This window comes from Schistocerca serialis, chromosome 8 (assembly GCF_023864345.2).
Source record: "Schistocerca serialis cubense isolate TAMUIC-IGC-003099 chromosome 8, iqSchSeri2.2, whole genome shotgun sequence".
Classification (NCBI taxonomy): domain Eukaryota; kingdom Metazoa; phylum Arthropoda; class Insecta; order Orthoptera; family Acrididae; genus Schistocerca; species Schistocerca serialis.
The window spans coordinates 95,367,724-95,390,281 of NC_064645.1; the positions used below are offsets into that span (position 1 = coordinate 95,367,724).

At 42.6% G+C, this 22,558-nt stretch overlaps 1 protein-coding gene across 2 annotated transcripts in view; it reads right to left on the bottom strand.

Annotated features, from left to right (window-relative positions):
* Positions 1-815: 815 nt before the first annotated feature.
* Positions 816-22,558, bottom strand: part of LOC126416509 (uncharacterized) — a 563,150-nt gene continuing 541,407 nt past the window's right edge. For both annotated transcript variants that reach the window (XM_050084252.1, XM_050084251.1), the window contains exon 2: positions 816-2,596. In XM_050084252.1, coding sequence (XP_049940209.1) covers positions 1,352-2,593 — 1,242 coding nt within the window. In that variant the 5' untranslated portion in view covers positions 2,594-2,596 and the 3' untranslated portion in view covers positions 816-1,351. The remainder of the gene's footprint in view (positions 2,597-22,558) is intronic.

Here is a 22,558-nt window from a genome sequence, read left to right on the forward strand (position 1 = left end):
TTGGTTAGTGTTACAATGCCAGATCAGTCAATTATCCAGACTATTGCCCCTCCAACTACTGAAAAGCTGCTGCCCCTCTTCAGGAACCATGCATTTGGCCTCTCAACAGATACCCCTCTGTTGTGGTTGCACCTACAGTACGGCTATCTGTATTTCTGAGGCACTCAAGCCTCCCCACCAACGGCAAGGTACATGGTTCATGCAGGGGGGGGGGGGGGAGGGGATGATGGACATAGGTATCATGAAATACAAGGTGCTAGTTCTCCATTTTCTTTGCAGAAAGTAAAAAATTGGTGTTTTTCTCCAATCTGTTCTGGACTAATAGAAAGGTATCTATGAAGCGAGTAACCAGCTTACACAGAGCCTTGCTTACCAATAGAGTGCATAGAATCTAAGTTGTACGTCAGCACGGAGATGTACATTCATCTTTCACTGCAAGCCAGATGGCAGTAGTTAGATATTCTTATTACACTCCACTCGTGTATCTTGTTTCCTTACAAACTACGGGACAGTTCGCAGGTGCCATCAGCAGCATTCCATTTCCATATTATTTAATTAGATAGTAAGTACGTTCTTCATTTTTTAAAGAATTGCATGGGTAGCTGGAAGGTCAAGCAGAGGACTGGCGAAACACAAGAACAAAGTTACAGAGCAGTCCTTTTTTTTTAAGATGATTAAACAATTATTTATCTGGTCACTCATGTTTTACTGGTTATTACACTAGCTTACAATTAAGAGGTTAAGGAGTCATGGTTTCTAATTCCGAGAAATATATCTGGTATAAGCATTTCAAATCTAAATTTATTGTCTCTCCACCAGACAGATTTATTTTCACGTTGATCAGTTACTGGCACAAAAAACTCAGACAAAAACATGGACGGTCCAGTAGTCGAACACCAGAAAGTACATACTTCCGCAACACTATCCACATCGAGTCTATCAAGTAAGCACACAAGTAGTCTTAAACAACTACACAGTGCAGCCGAAATCGACAGGAGTTCAGAGTGTGAAAGTCTGTCCCTCATGTAATGGCAGCGTGCTGACGCAAATAGTGGAACCCATCGTGGAGTGGGGCCTGACTGCAGTCGTGACGTAACAGGTACACAGGTAGATTTCAACGAGCTGTCTGAAGCTGTTCAAGCTGTAACGCACTTATAATACGACTTGGGTGTAGAGTGCTACAATCAAGAACATTCTAGAGCGTCTTTCGTATTACATTGGCTAACTTACGTTTCTCCTCTTTCATAAGGAAATGAGTGTAGTGGAGACAGTGGAGAAATTGGGAGAGCAAATCAAGATGGAGAAAATTCGTCCATCGTGAGTGAGTTGCTTCTGACACGCAACAGGACGACTACAGTAGGCCACTCTTTTCAAATTCTGGCAGCATTTGTTTTATAGCCTGCATATACTGAGCGCTAGCGAAGGTGTTTCTGTTGGCAGGACTGTCACTTCCGTTCAGAGACGCTTCCACATCGAATCTAGTTTCGTCTTGAGTGCGCACGATTGGCAGCACTGCTACTGCCGAAAAAACGGCGTACAGTGCATGCGCCTCGAAATCCTTCAGTAGCTCCTCAAAGGATATCTGCTTGTCCGTACTGATACCAATATCGTTCATCACCTCGATTAAATGGCTGTGGTACTCCTTCAGAAGGTCTGTTAAATGATTGGCGTACACTTCTTCCGTAAGGCTTGTGTGAGTAAAATATTGCAAGTCAATCGAAGGTGAACAGTACGCAGACAACTGGAAATCGAGTAGGATCACGTCTTGGACGACGCCAGCAGCATATTTGAACATGATGTTGTTGACCCAGGTATCTGCGTGAGTTAGCACACGAAACTTTCCCTTCCGTTCCGTCAAGTCAGCTAGCCGTGGAAATATGCTTTCTGCGAGAGTTCGTATCCTCGGCGCATACCTTGAGTACGATCTGTCTAACGTGTCCAACTGATCCGCGAGTAACCTGCAACCCTGTTTCAGGAAGGTCTCCACATGCTGCGTCGTAGATCCGTGGAACGACTTGAAGACCATGTAGTTGTCCAGAGCCGATGGGTCCTGCTCGAAGAGCTTGACGGAGGCCGCGTGGAACTCTGCCAGTTTCCTGACCACGAGTTTGGAGTGCGCCAAATCGAGTCCGCTGCACCTCTTCGCCAGCGAGAATCCTCTGGCCTTCAAGTCCTCGAGAACCAGATAGCTGACCGGCTGCCTCCCAGAGGCGAAACACTTGGCAGACAGCTGTGTGTATTTACCAGGTGCCGCCTTCTCCAGGATTTGTGACATCGCGGGAATGGTCTCGCAGAACATGCGAGTCTCCTGCTCGAAGGCTTGTATCTCCTGCACCAACTTCTGCATCTCCTCTCCCGTCGGGAGGCACTTGATGATCAGCGACAGGGAGCTGCCATGGGGACTGGCGTCGCGCTCCAGCTTGACAGTCATGCGGTAGACGTCGCTGAGGTAGTTGTCGCCCGTAGCCGTCGCCCTCTGCACAGCCACCGAGGCGACCTTCAAGTCTCTGGACGCGTCGCTCTCCTTCAGCGAGGTCTCCGCGAACTGCTTGTCCAGCCAGGCAGGCAGCACGGTGGTGGCTTCCGCGGTCATCACCTGCAGTGCAACAGAAATGAAAGGGACAGTCTAGTGACGGTTGAGACTAATTGTCTTGAATCATAAATAAATGCTATTAGTGTAGGTAATAAATTATGCAGAATCATAATTCTAAAGCACCCTCATAACAGCGAGAGTTAATATAAACTTTCGTCTTCCCTTAAATTTCGAGTCCTCACGAGCACGCAGGTTCACAGAGACTAAAACCGATTACCTCACTGTTTGGTCCCCTACTCCCCCCCACCAACCAACCACCCTTCATGCAAAAGTTTTAGATGTTTAATAAAAATTTTAATGACTTAAAACAGATAAAAAATTCTGTTTTTAGAAGTACAAGATTTTAGTTAAGATGCACCACTAAATTTCACATTGTCAGGCAGATCGTTGCGGTCTACGTGAAATACACTGACTGAGAATCTAAGACAAAAAAATAATTAATGTAGAGTAGTGAAATTTGGGAGTGTCTCTGTATAGGTAACATATTTAAGTGATTAACATTGCAAGAGCAACCTGGATTAGCAGCTGAATGGAATGGACAGTGTCTTGAAAGGAGGATATAAGATGAACATCAACATAAGCAAAACACGGATAATGGAACGTAGTCGAATTAAATCGGCTGATTCTGCGGGAATTAGATTAGGAAATGAGATGCTTAAAGTAATAAATGAGTTTTTCTATTTGGGGAGCAAAATAACTGATGATGGTCGAAATAGAGAGAATATAAAATGTAGACTGGCAATGGCAAGGAAAGCGTTTGTGAAGAAGAGAAATTTGTTAACATCGAGTATAGATTTAAGTGTCATAAAATCGCTTCTGAAAGTATTTGCATGGAGTGTAGCCATGTATGGAAGTGGAACTTGGACGATATATAGTTTAGACAAGAAGAGAATAGAAGCTTTCGAGATGTAGTGCTACAGAAGAATGCTGAAGATTAGATGGGTAGATCACATAACTAATGAGGAGGTATTGAATGGAATTGGAGAGAAGAGAAGTTTGTGGCATGACTTGACTAGAAGAAGGAATCGGTTGGTAGGGCATATTCTGAGGCAGCAAGGGATCACCAGTTTAGTATTGGAGGGCAGCGTGAAGGGTAAAAATCGTAGAGGGAGACCAAGAGATGAATACACTAAACACATTCTGTAGGATGAAGGTTGCGGTAGGTACTAGGAGATGAAGAAGCTTGCACAGGATGGAGTAGCATGGAGAGCTGCATCAAACCTGTTTCTGGACTGAAGACCATATCAACAACAACACTGCAAGTTCACCGCATGAGATAAACCACTGAAAACTGTAAATTAGTGGTACATTAACAGCCTGAATGTTGAACGGATACATGCAAGCGGTCATGCATTGTGTGGTACAGACGCTGGACGTCATTTTTTGGGACGGAGATCCATGCCTGTTGCACTTCGCCTGCCAATACACGGACTGTTAATGCTGATATGTAATGACGCTGGTGTTGTCGTCCCATGGTATCCTACGTGCTCGATTGGAGTCAGATCTGATGTTCCAGCAGGCTAAGGGAACAGATCGACATTCTGTAGAGTATGTTGGGTTACAACAGCGGTACGTGGGCGAGTGTTATCCTATTGGAAAACACTTCCTCAAATTCACTTCATGAATGGCAGCACAGCAGGTCGAATCACCAAATGACGTACAAATTTGCAGTCAGGGTGCGTAGGATAATGACGAGAGTGCTCCTACTGGCATACGAAATCACAGTCCAAACCATAAATCGCGGTGTGGATCCAGTGTATCTTGCACAAAGACAGGTTGGCTGCAGTATCTCATCTGGCCTCTTTTCTAACAAACACGGCCTTCACTGGCACCGAGGCCGAACCAGCTTTTATCAGAGAAAACATCAGACCTCCGCCCTGCCCTCCAATGTGCTCTCGCTTAATACCACTGAAGTCGCAAATGGCAGTGGTTTGGGGTCACTGGAATGCACGGTACAGAGCGTCTGGTTTGGAGCTGCCATTGAAGTAACTGATTTGTAACAAATAGTTTTTGATGTTGCACAGCAACAGTCATACAATAATTTTTAAATGAACTTATCGTCATTAAACTGTATTGTTGTTTATGTAATTTCGACCCATGTTTCGGCCTGTTATACCATTTTCAAGTGATTATGTTTTTGTCATTAACATATATTGCAGGACATCAGACTCAAAACTGATCATAAATTAAGAAAAATATTCGCTCCCAACGGAATGCCAGATGCAAAATCATCATCTTGTAAAAAGATCACTAAATATGTTAATAACATATTCAGCAAAATGGCATTAAAGGCCGAAACCTGGGTCACAATTAAAGAAACAACAATACAGTCAAATGGCGGTGTGTTGATTTAAAAATGATTTGTAACAGTTCGTTTTGACACTGTGGTGTCAGCTGCTGCAGATGCAGTGTGATGTGCCACAGACACACACCCAACACGATGGTCTTCCCTCTCCATTGTGCCACGTGGCCGTCCGGAGCCGGGTTTTGTTGCGACCGTATGTTCTCGTGTCCACCGCTGCCAGCAGTAATGTACAGTGGCTATATTCCTCTCAAGTCTTTCTTCAATATCGCGGAAGGAACATCCAGCTTCTCGTAGCTCTAGTACACGACCTTGATCAAACTAAGTGTCGTCTTTGTCGCCTTAAAGGCATTATTGACTAAAATCAACTCTCCACGTCCAATCTCAAAAGTAACTAACGCTCGCGACCTTTATAGCGTGGTATTTAAAGCAAATCTGTTTTGCAACCTCACTGGCATTTCTAGCGCGATTTCTATGCGACTGACGTGAAATATAGACAGACATGCGTATTCAAATATAGACACAAGTAAACAGGCAGAATACGTCGCTGTGGTAGGCAACACCTATATAGTTGCTAGATGGGTTACTGCTGCTACAATGGCAGGTTGTCCAGATTTAAGTGGGTTTGAACATGGGGTTACAGAGGGCGCATGAGCGATGGGACATAGCATCTCCGAGGTAGCGATCAAGTGGGGATTTTCCTGTACGACCATCTCAGGAAGGTACCGTGGATATCAGGAATCCGGTAAAACATCAAATCTCGGACATCGCTGCGGTCGAAAAAAGATCCTGCAAGAACGGGACCAACGACGACTGAAGAGAATCGTTCCAGGTGACAGAAGTGCAACCCTTCCGTACATTGCTGCATATTTAAACGCTGGCCCATGAACAAGCGTAAATGTTCAAGCCAGTCAATGAAGCATCATCCATATGGGCTTTCAGAGCCGAAGGCCCACTCGTATACCATTGATGACTTCACGACACAAAGCTTTACTCCTTTCCTGGACTCGTCAACACCGACATTTGACTGTTGATGACTGGAAACTTGTTCCCTTCTCGGACCAGTCTCGTTTAAAATTATACAGAGCTGATGGACGTGTGGAGGTATGGAGACAACTTAATGAATCCATGGACCCTGCGTGTCAGCAGGGGACTGTTCAAGCTGGTGGAGGCTCTGTAGTTGTGTGGGGTGTGTGCAGTTGGAGTGATATGGGACTCCTGATACGTCTAGATACTACTCTGACAGTTGTTACGCACATAGGCATCCTGTCTGATCACCTGCATCCTTTCACGTCCATTGTGCATTTCGACGAACTTGGACAATTGAAGCAGGACAATGCGACATCCCATGCGTCCTGGATAGCTACAAGAGTTGCTCCAGGAATACTCTTCTGAGTTTAAACACTCCCACTGGCCAAACTCCCCAGTCATGAACATGTTTGAGCACATCTGGAATGCCTTTCACTGTGGTGTTCAGAAGAGATCTCCACCCCGTCCTAGTCTTACGGGTTTATGGACAGCCCTGCAGGATTCATTGTGTCAGTTCCCTCCAGCAATACGCCAGACATTTGTCGAGTCCATGCCAGGTCTAGTTGTGACACTTCTGCGACTCGTTGAGCCCCTACTCGATATTAGGCAGGTGTACCAGTTTTTTTTGGTTCTTCAGTGTAGAAATACGGCTACCAACTTTCACTTATGTCGCACGACTGCTTCTTGGTGTTATGATTTTTTTTTCCGTGAGTGTATATTCTTTTATTCAGAAATGTGCCTTAGATTGAGTTTTGACTCTGCAGAACAGAAACTGTGTGCCAGACTCGCAGTCGAACCAAGAACCTCTCTCTGCCTTCCTACCGACTGAGCCATTCGAGGGCGATTGACGACCCACGCAGAGTTCGAGTCCCTGTCTGGCACACAGTTTTCATATGTTACGGTGTTTCAATCAGCGCCCCACTCCACTAGAAAGTGAAAACTCGTGTTGAAACAATCCCCTACTCTCTGGCTGTATCCTTCCTTCCAAGAGTCCTAGTCCCTCAAGGTATGCAGGCGACTTGTGTGGTGCTTTGGAGCTAAGAGATGCGGCACTGCCAGAAGTAGGAGTCAGAGGGTGGGTCGTGATAGCTCAGTCGGCAGAGCATTTGTCCCCCAAAGGGAAATCTCCCAGGTTCCAGTTTTTTGCCGGCACATTTTTAATCTGCCACAGAAAAGTTACAAATGGTTTGATCGCATATGGTTATTTGACAGTTAACCGTTTTCGACTCTAATCATCATCAAAACAAAAATTCTGAAAAGATTTAAAAAATGCAAATTTTACTATTAAACATAAAATAACAACTGGATGTGTTGCTTTTGACTTCATTTTCTTAATATTTTATGACTTCAGATTTAATACACAAATCAAAAAAAGTTTTGCAACACCACGGTTTTGAGAGTTCCGGAACCTACACAGAAAATTGGAATAGATATCAACATAAACTTCATTTCCGCCTTTTAATTGCTCATGAAAACCATACATTGCATGTTGTACCACCATACAGCGAGGCCGTCAGAGGTGATGGTCCACATTGCTGTAAATACCGGTACCTCTAATACCCAGTAGCACGTCCTCTTGCTCTGATGCATGCCTGTATTCATCAATATCATCAACAATATCATCAAGGCACCCACTCCTCAACGGCGATTCGGCGTAGATCCCACTGTATCTCCGGGAACGGACTGCCAAGGAGAGGGGGGTGGGGGGGAGGGTGACCACGAGACAAAGATGGAATAACCAACTAAAGGATAACGTTCTAGGAGTAGGAGGGTGGAATGTCAGAAGTTCAAACGTGGTAGGGAAGCTAGAAAATTTGAAAAGGGGAATGTAAAGGCTCAAACTAGAAATAGTGGGGGTCAGTGAATTGAAGTGGAAACAAGAGAGGGGATTTCTGGTCAGATAAGTACAAGGTAATATTAATAGCAGCAGAAAAGGGCATAACGAGAGTAGCATTCGTTATGAACAGAAAGGTAGGGCAGTGAATGAGTTACAGTCAACAGTTCAGTGGCATGGCTGTTCTCATCAGAACTGACAGCGAACCAATAGCGTCAACAATAATTAAAGTATACATGCCGACGTCCCAAGCCGTAGATGAAGAGAAAGAGAAAGTTTATCAGGATACTGAACGGGTAATTCAGTACGTAAAGGGAGATGAAAATCTAATAGTCATGGGGGTGGGGATGATGTTCCACGGGAAGGAGTAGAAGAAAGGCTTGTGGAAGAATAAAGGCTTGGTACATGGAATGAGAGAGGAGAAAGAATAATTGAGTTCTGCAGTAAAGTCCAGCTAGCAATAGCGAATACACTGTTCAAGTATCACAAGAGGAGGAGAGATATTGGAAAAGGCCTGGTAATATGGGAACATTTCAGTGAGATTACATCAGTGTCAGGCAGAGATTCCGAAGTCAGATACTAGATTGTAACGTGCACAAAGAATCAGATATAGACTCAAACCACAATTTGGTAATGATGAAGAGAAGACTGAAGCTTAAGAGTCAGGAAGAATTAATGCGCAGAGAAATGGGATACGGAAGTTCTAAGGAATGAAGAGATAAGCTTGAAGTTCTTCGAGGCTATAGATATTGTGATAAGGAATAGCTCAGTTGGCAGATCAGTTGAAGATGAATGGACATCTATAAAAAGGGCAATCACAGATTTTGGAAAGAAAAACATGTGTATAAAGAAGGTAACTGCTTAGAAATCGTGGGCAGCAGTAGAAATACCGCAGCTGATGTACGATAGAAGTACAAAAATGTTCAGGGGAACTCAGGAATACAGGAATACAAGTCACTTAGTAATGAAATAAACAGGAAGAGCAGGTAAGCTAAGGCGAAATGGCTCCAGGAAAAATGTGAAGAAATCGAGAAGAAATGATTGTCGGAAGGTCTGTCTCAGCACACGGGAAAGTCAAAACAACCTTCGGTGAAATTAACAGTAAGGGTGGTAACAACAAGACTGCAATAGGAATTCACTATTAAATGCAGAGAACAGAGCGGATAGGTGGAAAGAATTCGCTGAAGGCCTCTACGAGGGGAAATTCTTGTCTGATGACGTGACACAAGAAGAAAGAAGAATCAACATTAAAGGGATAAGGGATCCAGTATTAAAATCAGAATTCAAAAGAGATCTGGAAGATTTGCGATCGAATAAGGTAGAAGGGACAGGTAACATTCATCAGAATATCTAAAAACATTGGGGAAAGCGGCGACAAAACGACTATTTGCCAAACGACTATTTGCCTTGACAAGTAGAGTGTGTGAGTCTGGCGATATAACATCACACTTTCGGAAAAACATCATCCACACAATTTCGAAGATTGACGACAAGCGCGAGAATTATCGCACAACTGGCTTAGCCGCCCATGCATCCAAGTTGCTGACAAGAATAACACACAGAAGAATGGAAAAGACAACTGAGGATGTGTTAAATGACGATCGGTTTGGCTTTAGGTAAGGTAAAGGCATGAGAGAGGCAATTCTGATGTTGCGATTGGTAATGGAAGCAAAAAAAAAAAAAAAAAAAAAAACGGCTGTTAGCACTATGGAACTTAACATCTATGGTCATCAGTCCCCTAGAAATTAGAACTACTTAAACCTAACTAACCTAAGGACATCACACAACATCCAGTCATCACGAGGCAGAGAAAATCCCTGACCCCGCCGGGAATCGAACCCGGGAACCCGGGCGTGGGAAGCGAGAACGCTACCGCACGACCACGAGCTGCGGACCGTATTGGAAGCACGACTGAAGAAAATCAAAACATGTTCATAGGATTTTTCGACCTGAAAAAAGCTTTCGACAATGTTAAATGGTGCAAGATGTTCGAAATTCTGAAAATATAAGGGTAACTTATAGGGAAAGACGGGTGATATACTGTATTTACAAGAGTCAAGAGGGAATAATAAGAGTGGACGACCAACAACGAAGTGCTCGGATTAAAAAGGGTGTAAGACAGGGACGCAATCTTTCCCCTCTACCGCTCAGTCTATACAACGAAGAAGCCAATTACAGAAATATAAGAAAGGTCCAAGAGTGCAATAAATTCACGGTGAAAGGATATCAATGAAGAGATTCGCTGAGGAGACTGCTATCTTCTGTATAAGTGAAGAAGAATTACCGGATTTGCTGAATAGAATGAACAGTCTAATGTGTATAGAACATGGACTGAGAGTAAATCGAAGAAAGACGAAAGTAATGAGAAGTAGCAGAAATGAGAATAACCAGAAACTTAACATCAAGATTGGGGACACTATATAGGTGAAGATAGGGAATTCTGCTGCCTAGAGAGCAAGGTAACCTATGACGGACAGGGCAAGTAAGACATAAAGGCAGAGTAGCACTGGTAGTCTAAAAAGGGCATTCCTGGCTAAGAAAATCCTACTGGTAACAAACATAGGCCTTGAAATTTCTGAGAATATACCTTTGGATCACAGCGTTATATGGTAGCGAAACAAGTATTGTGGGAAAAACAGAAAAGAGGAGAATCGAGGCATTTCAGATATGGTGTTACAGAAGACTGTTGAAGATTATGTGAACTGAAAAGGTAATGAATGAGGATGACCTCCACATAATCAATAAGGAAAGGAATATATGGAAAACTCTGAGAAGAAGAAAGGACAGGATGATAGGACATCTGTTAAGACATCACAGAGTAACTTCCATGGTCCTCGTGGGAGCTATAGAGAGTAAAAACTGTAAAGGAAAACAGAGTTTGGAATACATCCAGCAAATAATTGAGAACAAAAGTTGCAAGTGCTGCTCTGCGATGAAGAGGTTGGCACAGAAGACAAATTCGTGGTGTACTGTATCAAACCAATCATAAAAATGATGACTAAATAAAAGTAAAGACACTACACATTTATTTTTGTGCCAAGAATGCGCTTTTTCATAAGATACTGATGCTTCTTGTCCTCTGTTCCTCACGTAATAACCTTCATAAACCACTGTTTCCAAATTCTCTCGTAATTGCGACTGCAAAATTACATAAATAAGGTGACAATAAGAAAACTTCGCTGTATTTTGGCAGAAAAAGCAAATTTTAACATGTCAACAAAAGAAATGTAGGCTCTACTCAAAATTCGTCACTAACTGCACTTCTGAGAAAGTTAAAAATGATTAACAAGTGAGGCGAAAATAAATCATGGCTATTATTATATTTTCAGCGGATTTATTTTTAGATACTAACCAAAGCAGAGGTGACTGTAGATATTTTTTGATGATTGCCATGGAACTGTGAGTGTAGAGAGCCTCCAATTAATATTTGCAAAAGACGTGAGTGTAGGCTTTAGCTTAGAAGGGCACTTCCCCTCCAGCTCTCGGCATTTTCCCTACAGCGCCTGCCCACAACCCCCACCACTACTGCTCTTCCCACACTTGACCTGCCGACTGCGCAGCTGCCAGCCACTTTATTTTGCGCGCACTCTATATTACAATAGGTCCTCGTTGAACTGCCCAGAGCAACTAACAGTTACTGAAAGAGGGGTAGAGTGGAAAAGGGATCAAGCTATGCACTGAGAGGAGTGTAGTGTTGTTGACTAGGAACTCTAATAAGATATATCTTAGAATGGGTTTTATTGTCATGTAATAAAAAGTGGTTAAATTTCTGGTAATAGGTAGCTGAATTTCTGGTAGAAGATGATTGACTTAGTGCTGGAGGTGTTGGAAAAGGCATGAATCTGCGTGTAAGAGAGATGTGAGTGTAGTGGCAGAGCAGGGAATCTGGGTTGGCGATTAGTGGACAGTGTACTGGGTGCTGGGGCTGATATTTCCGATTAATATATTGGGTGTGAAGGTACTCTGAGGAGTGACATAATTATGGGAAAATAATGAGTTGGTATAGAACCTAGACAGAGAAGTTTGGCAGATGAGGAACCGTTCCACTGTACATGTCTTTCAAGGTTTTCAAGCGATTGGTAGAATGAAGCAGATGTGGAGATCCAGAAAATACGAGGGGAGTTTGAAAAGTCAGTGCAAAAATAAAAACTACTTACGTGTTTGGGATAAACCTTTTTTATTTTTCGACACAGTCTCGTTTTAGACTTATACACATCATCCAACGCTGTTCTAATTTGTTGGTCCCTTCCGAATAATAGGAATTGTCCAAGTCTGCAAAATAGATATTAGTTGCTGCAATCACCTCCTCGTTTGAATAAAATCTTTGTCCCACCAGCCATTTCTTCAAAATGGGGAACAAATAGTGGTCCGAGGGAGCCAAGTCTGGAGAATAGGCGGGATGTGAAACGAGTTGGAATCCTATTTCCATTAATTTTGCGGCCACAACTGCTGAGGTGTGTGCTGGTGCATTGTCGTGATGGAAAAGGACTTCTTTGCGGTCGAATCGCAAGCGTTTTTTTTTTTTTGCATCTCGGTTTTCAAACGGTCTAATAGCGATGAATAATGTTCACCTGTAATAGTTTTACCCTTTTCGAGATGGTCGATGAGGATTATCCCTTGTGAATCCCAAAAGACAGTCGCCATAACCTTTCCGGCCGAAGGAATGGTCTTCCCCTTTTTTGGTGCAGATTCTCCCTTGGTAACCAATTGTTTAGATTGTTGTTTGGTCTCAGGTGTAGAGTAATGTATCCATGTTTCATCCACAGTGACGAAACGACACTTAAAGTCCTGCGGATTCTTCCCGAATAGCTGCAAACCACCCTTGCAACACTTCACACGATTCCGTTTTAGATCAAGCGTGATCAATCGCGGAACCCATCTTGCGGATAGCTTTCTCATGTCCAAATGTTTATGCAAATTATTATGTACCCATTCAGTCGAGATGCCCACGGCCCTAGCAATCTCACGCACCTTAACTCATATGTCATCAGTCGGCATATCATGGATTTTATCAATGATTTATGGAGTCATAACCTCCACAGGGCGTCCAGAACGTTCAGCATCGCTTGTGCCCATATGGCCACTCCGAAAATTTTGAAACCACTTATAAACTGTCCTAATCGAAGGTGCAGTGTCACCATAATCTTTATCAAGCTTCTATTTAGTCTCCTGAGGCGTTTTATCTTTCATAAAGTAATGTTTAATCACCACACGAAATTCTTTTTCGTCCTTTTTTTGACAATCACTCGATTTCCTTGATTCTCACGAATTCCAAACACAAAGAAATAGACCAATATGGCTGAAACCTGGTGTGCGTTCTTTCCAAAGATGCTACTAACTAAGCACGATCTCGATACACGCCGGTAGTGCCATTTCTCGGACTTGGCACGGACTTTTCAAACGCCTTTCGTACTGGCGTAAGTCTGGGTGAGACTGATGCAGGAGTTATGGGTGGGTACAGTGGTGGAAGGTTGTACAGTACAAGTGTGGCGTATTAGTAGTTATGGTCGCTTCATCTACATCTACATCTACATGGACACTCGGCAAATCACATTTAAATGCCTGGCAGAGGGTTCATCGAACCACCTTCACAATTCTCTATTACACCAATCTCGTAGAGTGCACGGAAAGAACGAATACCTATGTCTTTCCGTACGAGCTCCGATTTCCCTTATTTTATCGTGGTGATCGTTTCTCCCTATGCAGGTCGGTGTCAACAAAATCTTTTCGTATTCGGAGGAGAAAGTTGGTGATTTGAATTCCGTGAGAAGATTCCATCGCAACGAAAAACGCCTTTCCTTTAATGGTGTCTAGCCCAAATCCAGTATCATTTCAGTGACACCCTCTCCCATATTTCGCGATAATACAAAACGTGTTTCCGTGTGTTTGAAATTTTTTGATGTACTCAGTCAGTCCTATCTGCTAAGGATTCCACACCGCGCAGCACAGTTCTAAAAGGGGACGGACAAGCGTAGTGTAGGCAATCTCCTTAGTAGATCTGTTACATTTTCAAAGTGTTCTGACAATAAAACGCAATGTTCGGTTAGCCTTCCGCACAACATTTTCTATGTGTTCCCTCCAATTTGTACATTGTTGAACATGGGGCTTCGCAGCAGACCACCCCCAAGTGTTCATGCATTGACCCAACGACATTGTCAGTTACGATCGCAGTGCGCACGGGACCTTCACCATTCGACCGTCAAACGATGGAAACGTGTCGGCTGTTTGTGTGAATCACATTTTGGCCACACTGCGTCGATGGTCGTCTCCACAAACGCCGCCATCGATGTGAACGGCGGCTCGAAACGTGCGGTGTACCACGGACGAGGGCTGGTGGGAGCAGTATTATACTATGGGAGACATTCTCCTGCGCTTGCGTGGGTCCTGTGGTAGTAATCGAAGACACCCTGACAGCTGCGAACCACTTGCACCGAGCGGTTCTAGGCGCTTCAGTCTGGCACCGCGTGACATCTACGGTCGCAGGTTCGAATCCTGCCGCGGGCATGGATGTGTGTGATGTCCTTAGGTTAGTTAGGTTTAAGTAGTTCTAAGTTCTAGGGGACTGATGACCTCAGAGGTCAAGTCCCATAGTGCTCGGAGCCACTTGAACCACTTGCAACCCTTTATGTTTGATGTCTTCCGCGACGGCCATGTCACCTTTCAGCAGTATAAATATCTGTGTCTCTGAGCCAGAACCGCTATCGGGCGCCATCACCGCGTACGCAACTCAGCGGCCCGTAATTTTACGCTAATTACAAGACCTGTCCGTAGACATCTAATCCCACATACCTCCACAAACCTACCAACAAACTGTTGGAAGCAGGTGGTCATAATGTTTTGGCTCATCTTTGTACTGCAACAATATGTTTTATACAGGGTGTTACAAAAAGGTACGACCAAACTTTCAGGAAACATTTCTCACACACAAAGAAAGAAAATATGTTATGTGGACATGTGTCCGGAAACGCTTACTTTCCATGTTAGAGCTCATTTTATTACTTCTCTTCAATTCACATTAATCATGGAATGGAAACACACAGCAAGAGGACGTACCAGCGTGACTTCAAACACTTTGTTACAGGAAATGTTCAAAATGTCCTCCGTTAGCGAGGATACATGCATCCACCCTCCGTCGCATCGAATCCCTGATGCGCTGATGCAGCCCTGGAGAATGGCGTATTGTATCAATGCCGTCAACAATACGAGCGGGAAGAGTCTCTACATTTGGTACCGGGGTTGCGTAGACAAGAGCTTTCAAATGCCCCCATAAATGAAAGTCAAGAGAGTTGAGGTCAGTGGAACGTGAAGGCCATGGAATTGGTCCGCCTCTACCAATTCATCGGTCACCGAATCTGTTGCAGGAGCTCCATCGTGCATGAACCAAATGTTGTCTCGTACTTGTAAAGGCACATGTTCTAGCAGCACAGGTAGAGTATCCCGTATGAAATCATGGCGGTGAATCGAGGAAGTACAGTACATAATGACGAAACTAAAATCAGCTCTAACATAGAAATTAAGCGTTTCCGGACAAATGTCCACATAACATCTTTTCTTTATTTGTGTGTGAGGAATGTTTCCTGAAAGTTTGGCCGTACCTTTTTGTGACGCCCTGTATACAGGGAAAAAAGAAACTCTGGAGGCCGAATTTGTCCAGTGGCTCCTGGTAGTATGAAATGCAGTCACACACTTTTCAGGAGGTAGATTTTCCTATAATGGACTATGATTTTGACACGCAGAGCAGGAACGAAACAAAAGCAGCTATTTTGAACAGATATTGGTCAAAAGCAGTGCTCAAACCATAGTTATCGTTCTCTTACGTCCATTTCCCACTTTTGCTTGCTATGACATAGATATTCCCTACCGGCCTTCCAAAATCAAGCACACGAGAAAGATTCGTAGGCGTAGAGCGCCTCCAACTTCCAACAGCACAATAAATAACTTTCCAGCCTATTTGCCATCCAGATTAACAGCTAGCATAATTGTATACGAATGCGTTAAGGATTTGATGTTAGTTGTTTTTAATGCATGTAATTTCCATGGTTCCTTTCATATGCATTTGGTCTTCAAATCCCGATTTATCAGACTTTAAAAATATCCTTTTTGAACTATAGGATAAGTTGATTATCTCATCTACAAAATTTTGGGCCGATTCCGCAGTTTGCTTAGCATCGTCAACTTGACGCTTTGTTTGAAATTTCTTTATCTCATGTCTTGCAGTTCTGTAGCTCTGTTTGAAATTATGCAACCACATGAAAAAACTGTAATCTACGTCGTGCGCAATTCGATCCGAGCATCCTCGAAACGCATAAACACCAGTGTCTCGTAGCAAGCGTGCCTTTTCCTTCCTTGAGTATCCATAGTTTTTCTAAGGCACTACTCTGTCGTACTCCTGCTGACGTATTCGAAATGTAGAATGAGATTTTCACTCTGCAGCGGAGTGTGCGCTGATATGAAACTTCCTGGCAGATTAAAACTGTGTGCCGGACCGAGATTCGAACTTGAGACCTTCGCCTTTCGCGGGCAAGTGCTCTACCGCAGAAGAGCTTCTGTGAAGTTATGAAGGTAGGAGACGAGGTGCTGACAGGATTGAAGCTGTGAAGACGGGTTGTGAGTCGTGCTTGCGTAGCTCAGAGGGTAGAACACTTTCCAGCAAAAGGCAACGGTCCAGAGTTCGAGTCTCGGTTCGGCACACACTTTTAACCTACCATGAAGTTTCGTATTCGAAATCTGTACTTTTTTGCTTTTTATTACGCTGCGGTTGTTCTTCCATGCACTTAATTAAATTTAGTAACCACTCCTTGGACAACGATTGTCTTTTACTACCTTTCACTAGAGATAGGGTATTTGGCTCCCCGTCCAACAAGGATGACGAAGTCCATGGTTCGACACCTGTTTTAATATAACTTTCACTTGTTAAGCACGTATCGTCATCATTGTACTCCTCATGTACATTGTCCGCACAGTCGAGTGTAAACGACACCACACGTTCCTCTGACTCATCTTGCAGAAACGCTAATTTTTCATCTGCTACTTCTTTCTCACTCTGCGAAATACCTTCGGTTCCTTTGTGACGAAATTTCAACTCCATCATATGTTGTTATAGATTTAATGCAATTTTTGCTTTTTTTACTGTTCCCTTTGCTCTGCTTTGTGTCAACACCACGAACATTGTAGCACTTATGTGAATTACTCTTCGTCTAAGCAGTTCAACTACGCTCCGTAGCTTCACGCTGTGCCCACCGCCGGACACCTCTATTCCCGCCCCCTGTTTCCGTTTACCGTTAGTACCTAATATTGTCGTAGCATGGTAGACAATTTGAGGGGCGTCGAAAGTCCTGAATATCATTGGCCTTTTGCGACCTCACACCCAAAGGGTTCCTAGTGAGTATGTATGAGGCCTATGTAGAGACAGTGAAGACGTATTTCTCATCATGAAACGACACAGTACGTACGGATCTCAGAGCAGTAGTGACTCTCACCTCCCTTGTACTGGTAAGGCCAATTATATTTATTGGCACTCACAGATGGTAATGAGAAGCCCAAAATGGACTAGATATACGAGTATTCCGCTGTTGATGATGTGTTCGGTACGTATCCGCCACATTTTTTGTTCGCTTGTAAATTTTTATAGATGATTACATATTTATTTATTCGAATAAATCTTTTGGAGGGTACGATAAATAAACTTTCTTTGTATTTAATTTCGTTGCTCATACATTTCCTTCATCCTTTGAGATTGTCGTTCCTTTTCTTCCTGGGTCTATTTTCTTCCTTTTGCAGGCTTCTTTCTTTCCTGAAGTCCTGCCTTTTGTGTTGCTTCTCTGAAAATTATTCTCTTACCTGTTATGCCCATTCATAACTTTGACAATTTCAGTGAACCCTTTGGGTTTGGATTTCTAGCCGTGTAGGAAATTGAAGATATGTTTGGTCAGTCTGTTAGTATCCATTCGGTACATGTGGTCCAAAGCTGTAGTTTACTTTCCTGATTGCCTGAGTTAGCTTTTCCACTTTTAAAAAGAGCTCTCTGATCTCATCAGTAAACACTTCCGGGCTAAGTTGCCGTGGTCGATCTGTAGAACTTCTTCTCCCTGACGTTTCGTTCTCAACTACGGTGAACATCTTCCGAGGTGAGTCGACGACTGGCTGCTAGGAGCTGGGGCCGCCGCTTATATGGAGATCGTAGAGGGCGCCACCGCACGTCACGTGGCGTCGATGTGTAGCTATCTCTGGCTATCGTCTGTTCTCTCGATTGCAGGCAATCGATTGTCACGTGATTGATGCAACGTCGACCGCCATATCTTGTCCAATTTTAATCCTTCTTCTTTACGATTAAAATTGTATTGATGTTTGTGGATTTCAATTGCCTCTCTATACATACGTGTATAATAATGCGACGTCCTCGCTAGCACGCTTGTCTCACCAAATTTTATTTCGTGATCTCCATCCTTAAAAACATGTTCCGCTACTGCCGATTTGTCGATATGTATCAAGCGACAGTTTCTTTTGTGCTCCGTCAAACGTGTATTGATGCTTCTTTTTGTAGTTCCTATGTAAACCCTGCCACAACTACACGGAATTTTATATACTCCTGGGGTGGCGGGGGGGTGACGAGCATCTTTTGTTGATCTTAGGTATTCACTAATTTTCTTAGTAGGTCTGAAAATAGTCTCCACCTGAAACTTGGCTAATACTTTCCCAATGCGATCCGTGATGTTATGGATGAACGGAAGAAATACTTTTCCAGCTGATGGTTGTTGCTGTCTCCTATTTTTAGGCATTTTTCTACTTGGGTGAAGTGCTCGATTAATCTCGTTTTTCGTATAACCATTTTTCGCAAAAGCCATTCGTAAATAATTTAGTTCTTCTTGTAAGTAGCCTGGTTCACAAATATTATTGGCCCTATCCACTAGTGTTTTTATTACCCCCTTCTTTTGCCTAGGGTGGTGGTTTGAGTTCTTATGGAGGTAGCGATCAGTATGTGTACCTTTCCTGTAGACCTTATGGCCTAAGGTCCCATCCGCCCGTTTGTTAACTGATACATCCAAAAAGTTAAGTTGTCCATTATTCTCTTTCTCCATGGTAAATTTGATCTTTGGGTTGATGCTATTTAAGTGCACCAGGAAATCATTCAATTCCTCTTCCTCATGATTCCATATTACAAAGGTATCATCCACATACCGATACCACTTCGAGGGGCTTTTTTTGGCCGACTGCATTGCTTGATGTTCAAAATATTCCATGAATAAATTCGCAATTGCGGGGCTTACGGGGCTTCCCATGGCTACCCCATCAATCTGTTCATAAAATTCACCAGTGTACTGAAAATAGGTCGAGGATAGACAGTGTTGGAACAAGGCCACTATATCAGTAGGGAACATATCGGCTATATGAGATAGAGATTCATCAACTGGAATCATAGTGAACAAAGACACTATATCAAAACTGACAAGGATGTCATTAGGACCGACAGTAATTTCCCTCAATTTCTCAATGAAGTGTAGAGAGTTTTTAATATGACTCTCAATATTGCCTATGTAAGGTTGTAACAAAGAGGCAAGGTGTCTGGCTAGTTCTTGGGTAGGAGGTCCAATTGCGCTGACTATCGGTCTCAAAGGAACATCAGGCTTATGTATCTTTGGTAAACCATATAATCTCGGAGGATAAGCCTCCGTTTTTTAGAGATACTTTTTAACTTCTGTAGGAATGGAAGACTGTTTTATCAGACGATTGGTGGCATTCAGCACATTCGTTGTGGGATCCTTTTTCAACTTATTGTATGTGCTGGGTTCCAGGAGATCACTGATCTTCTTGTGATAATCCTCAGAATTCATTAAAACAGTAACATTTCCCTAGTCAGCGGCAACTATAATAACATTCTTGTCTGCATTGATCTCCCGCAATTCCTTCCTTTCCCCTTGAGACAGATTGCTGCTGAGTGGCTTAGCTTTACGTAATATCCTGGAGGTTTCCATCCTAATTTCATCAGCAGGATATGATGGTAACTGACGAATTCCTGCCTCTATATTAGCAATAATGTCCTCCATAGGAACCTTGGATGGAGTGATTGCAAAATTCCCTCCTTTAGACAGAACAGAAAGTTCTTCCTTAGACAATTCTTTTTCCGATAAATTAATAACCGTTTGGGAATTGTTTAGAATCGGTGTTCCCTGTCGACCCTCTTGTAGACGATCAAACTTCTGCACTAATCTCCATAGATCTAAATGTTAAACTGTCCACTTTGTTCCAGTGACAAAACTGCATAGTATTGCTAATAAGTAAATGAAGATTTAGCAGTTGACTATCACATACCGCCAGTCCTCGTCGTGTCTGATGTATTCGCTCACGTAGTAATGCCAGTTCCATAAGAGAATAAATACGGTTAGCATGTGCCGAATGAAACATTCTTCTCACTTTTAAAAACTTGGGAACTATACCGGTATCACGACAGCGTAGCAGAAAAGTGAGTGAGCAAAGTTGTTGACCTTTCTTCTTGCGTAGGTAGAACGAAACGTCAGGGAGAAGAAGTTCTACAGATCGACCACGGCAATTTAGCCCGGAAGTGTTTACTGATGAAGACGCCGGCCGTGAAAGCCTACATGGGATGATTCTCTGATCTCAGTTTCTGTTCGACATTAGAATTAGTTCTAGAGCCCAGTATCTTCCTTAGAATTATTCTTTCAACTTTTTCTAGGTCTTTTCAAGATCACCAAATCTTGTTGGTTTAAGTGCGTCTGCTGTATACAGTATTTCAGGCTTTACCACTGTTTGATGGTGTCTTAGTTTTGTGTTCCATCAAAAACTTTTTTGTTGTATATATTTTTTATCATTTGGAATGTGCTTTCCATTTTACGTTTTCTGTTTCCTATGGACCTTGCCGTTGGTGGGGAGGCTTGCGTGCCTCTGCGATACAGATAACCGTACCGTAGGTGCAACCGTAACGGAGGGGTATCTGTTGAGAGGCCAGACAATCTTGTGGTTCCTGAGGAGGGGCAGCAGCCTTTTCAGTAGTTGCAGGGGCAACAGTCTGGATGATTGACTGATCTGGCCTTGTAACACTAACCAAAACGGCCTTGCTGTGCTGGTACTGCGAACGGCTGAAAGCAAGGGAAAACTACAGCCGTCATTTTTCCAGAGGGCATGCAGTTATACAGCATGGAGAGCTGCATCAAACTAGTCTCAGGACTGAAGACAACAACAACAACAACATTTAATATGGCTATCTTTTCTTTTGTGTTGCTTCTTATCCATTCTACTAGTTTTTAAAACACTTTGTTTTAGATATTGTGTTATCAATTTTAAGACCTGCAGGGCCATCACTGATATCTGTCATGGAATGTATTTTTTCAAATGATAATTTTAGTCCCATTTTTCTGCTTGTTTCTGTATTTCAGTGATTTGTTCTTTGCTACTATCGAATAACGCACTAATTAATGTCACATTGTCTGCAAAAGCTACACAATGTAGCTTGATTTTATTTGGGTTTCTTCTTAGTTGAGCACCGTTGCTATTGATGGATTTTCTCGATTCCTCACTAAGTTCTCAAATGCACAGTTATAAAGTACACGTGGTAAATCATCTTCCTGTCTTACTCCTGGTTTTATTTCAAAAGATTTTGACAGTTACCCCACCAATTTTACTTTTGATGTTGTGTTTATTAAAGTTCCTTTAATTATTTGTGTTGTTTTATTGTCGAGTCCGAATTCCTTTAACATGTTGATCAGTGTATTGCTATCAATTGAGTCACCTGCCTTTTTTACAATCTGCAAAGTTGTCACATATTTCAGATTTCTGATTTTTCTCATTTCTGTTTATATGTTCTTTAGATTTAGTATTTGTTTTGCACAAGATTTTCCCATCCTCAATCCTGCTTGATGCTATACTGGTTGTGGGTCGAGTATTCCTTCAGCTCTCTTTAAAAGTGCCATGGACAAAATGTTGTATGTCATTGGTAAGAGTGAGATCCCTCTCTAACTGTTAGGATCAGTTTTCTTTCCTTTATTTATGTGGAGGATGTATTAATGCCATGATCCATTCTGATGGTAAGCTGTCTGTTGTCATTATTTCTGTTAGACATAGAATAATGTTGCCACTAGAGTGTTTCCACAATTCTGCAACTATATTGTCTCCTATTGATGCTTTATTTTTAAGTTGTCTTATGATTTCTTTGATTTCCACTGTTGTTGCTGGATTTGTATTTGGTTGTATTTGGATTGCACTATCAAAATGAAATTCTTCTTTTGGGGGATCGAGGTTTTGTAGTTCTTTGAAGTAGTCCGGAAGTATTCCGTGGTTCTCTCTGTTACTATGTTCAGTCTTTTGTGTTTTTGGATGTATAAACTACAAACTTTGTGGTGTATACTGCTTTAAACTATTTTTGAATATTTTTATAAAAGTTCCTTGTGTTGTTCTGCTGAAAGTGGGTCTCAATTGACGTTAGTTGATTTTTGTATCGAGTTTGTTTGCGTGGCCATTCTCCGCAGCAAGCACATGCATATTTGTTTTGTAAATAAAGAAAACGCCTTGTCTTGGTGCACTGTATTTTATTCTCCAAGACGCGTTTCGCCTTTTGTCACTTTAACGCATCATCAGTGGTATCTATAATGATACAGTAATGGTACACTTTTGTTTTGATGTGTATTATTCGTAGATTATAAAACAATTCACTTCTCACTTTTTATGTAAATAAGTGATTACTTACAGATCATTGCGTTTTTAGTTGGCATCGACTTTTCTTCTCATCTGGTCACACGGATGTCACACTACCGCTCTATGTACGAAAGATAGCGTGTTTTTGTATTTC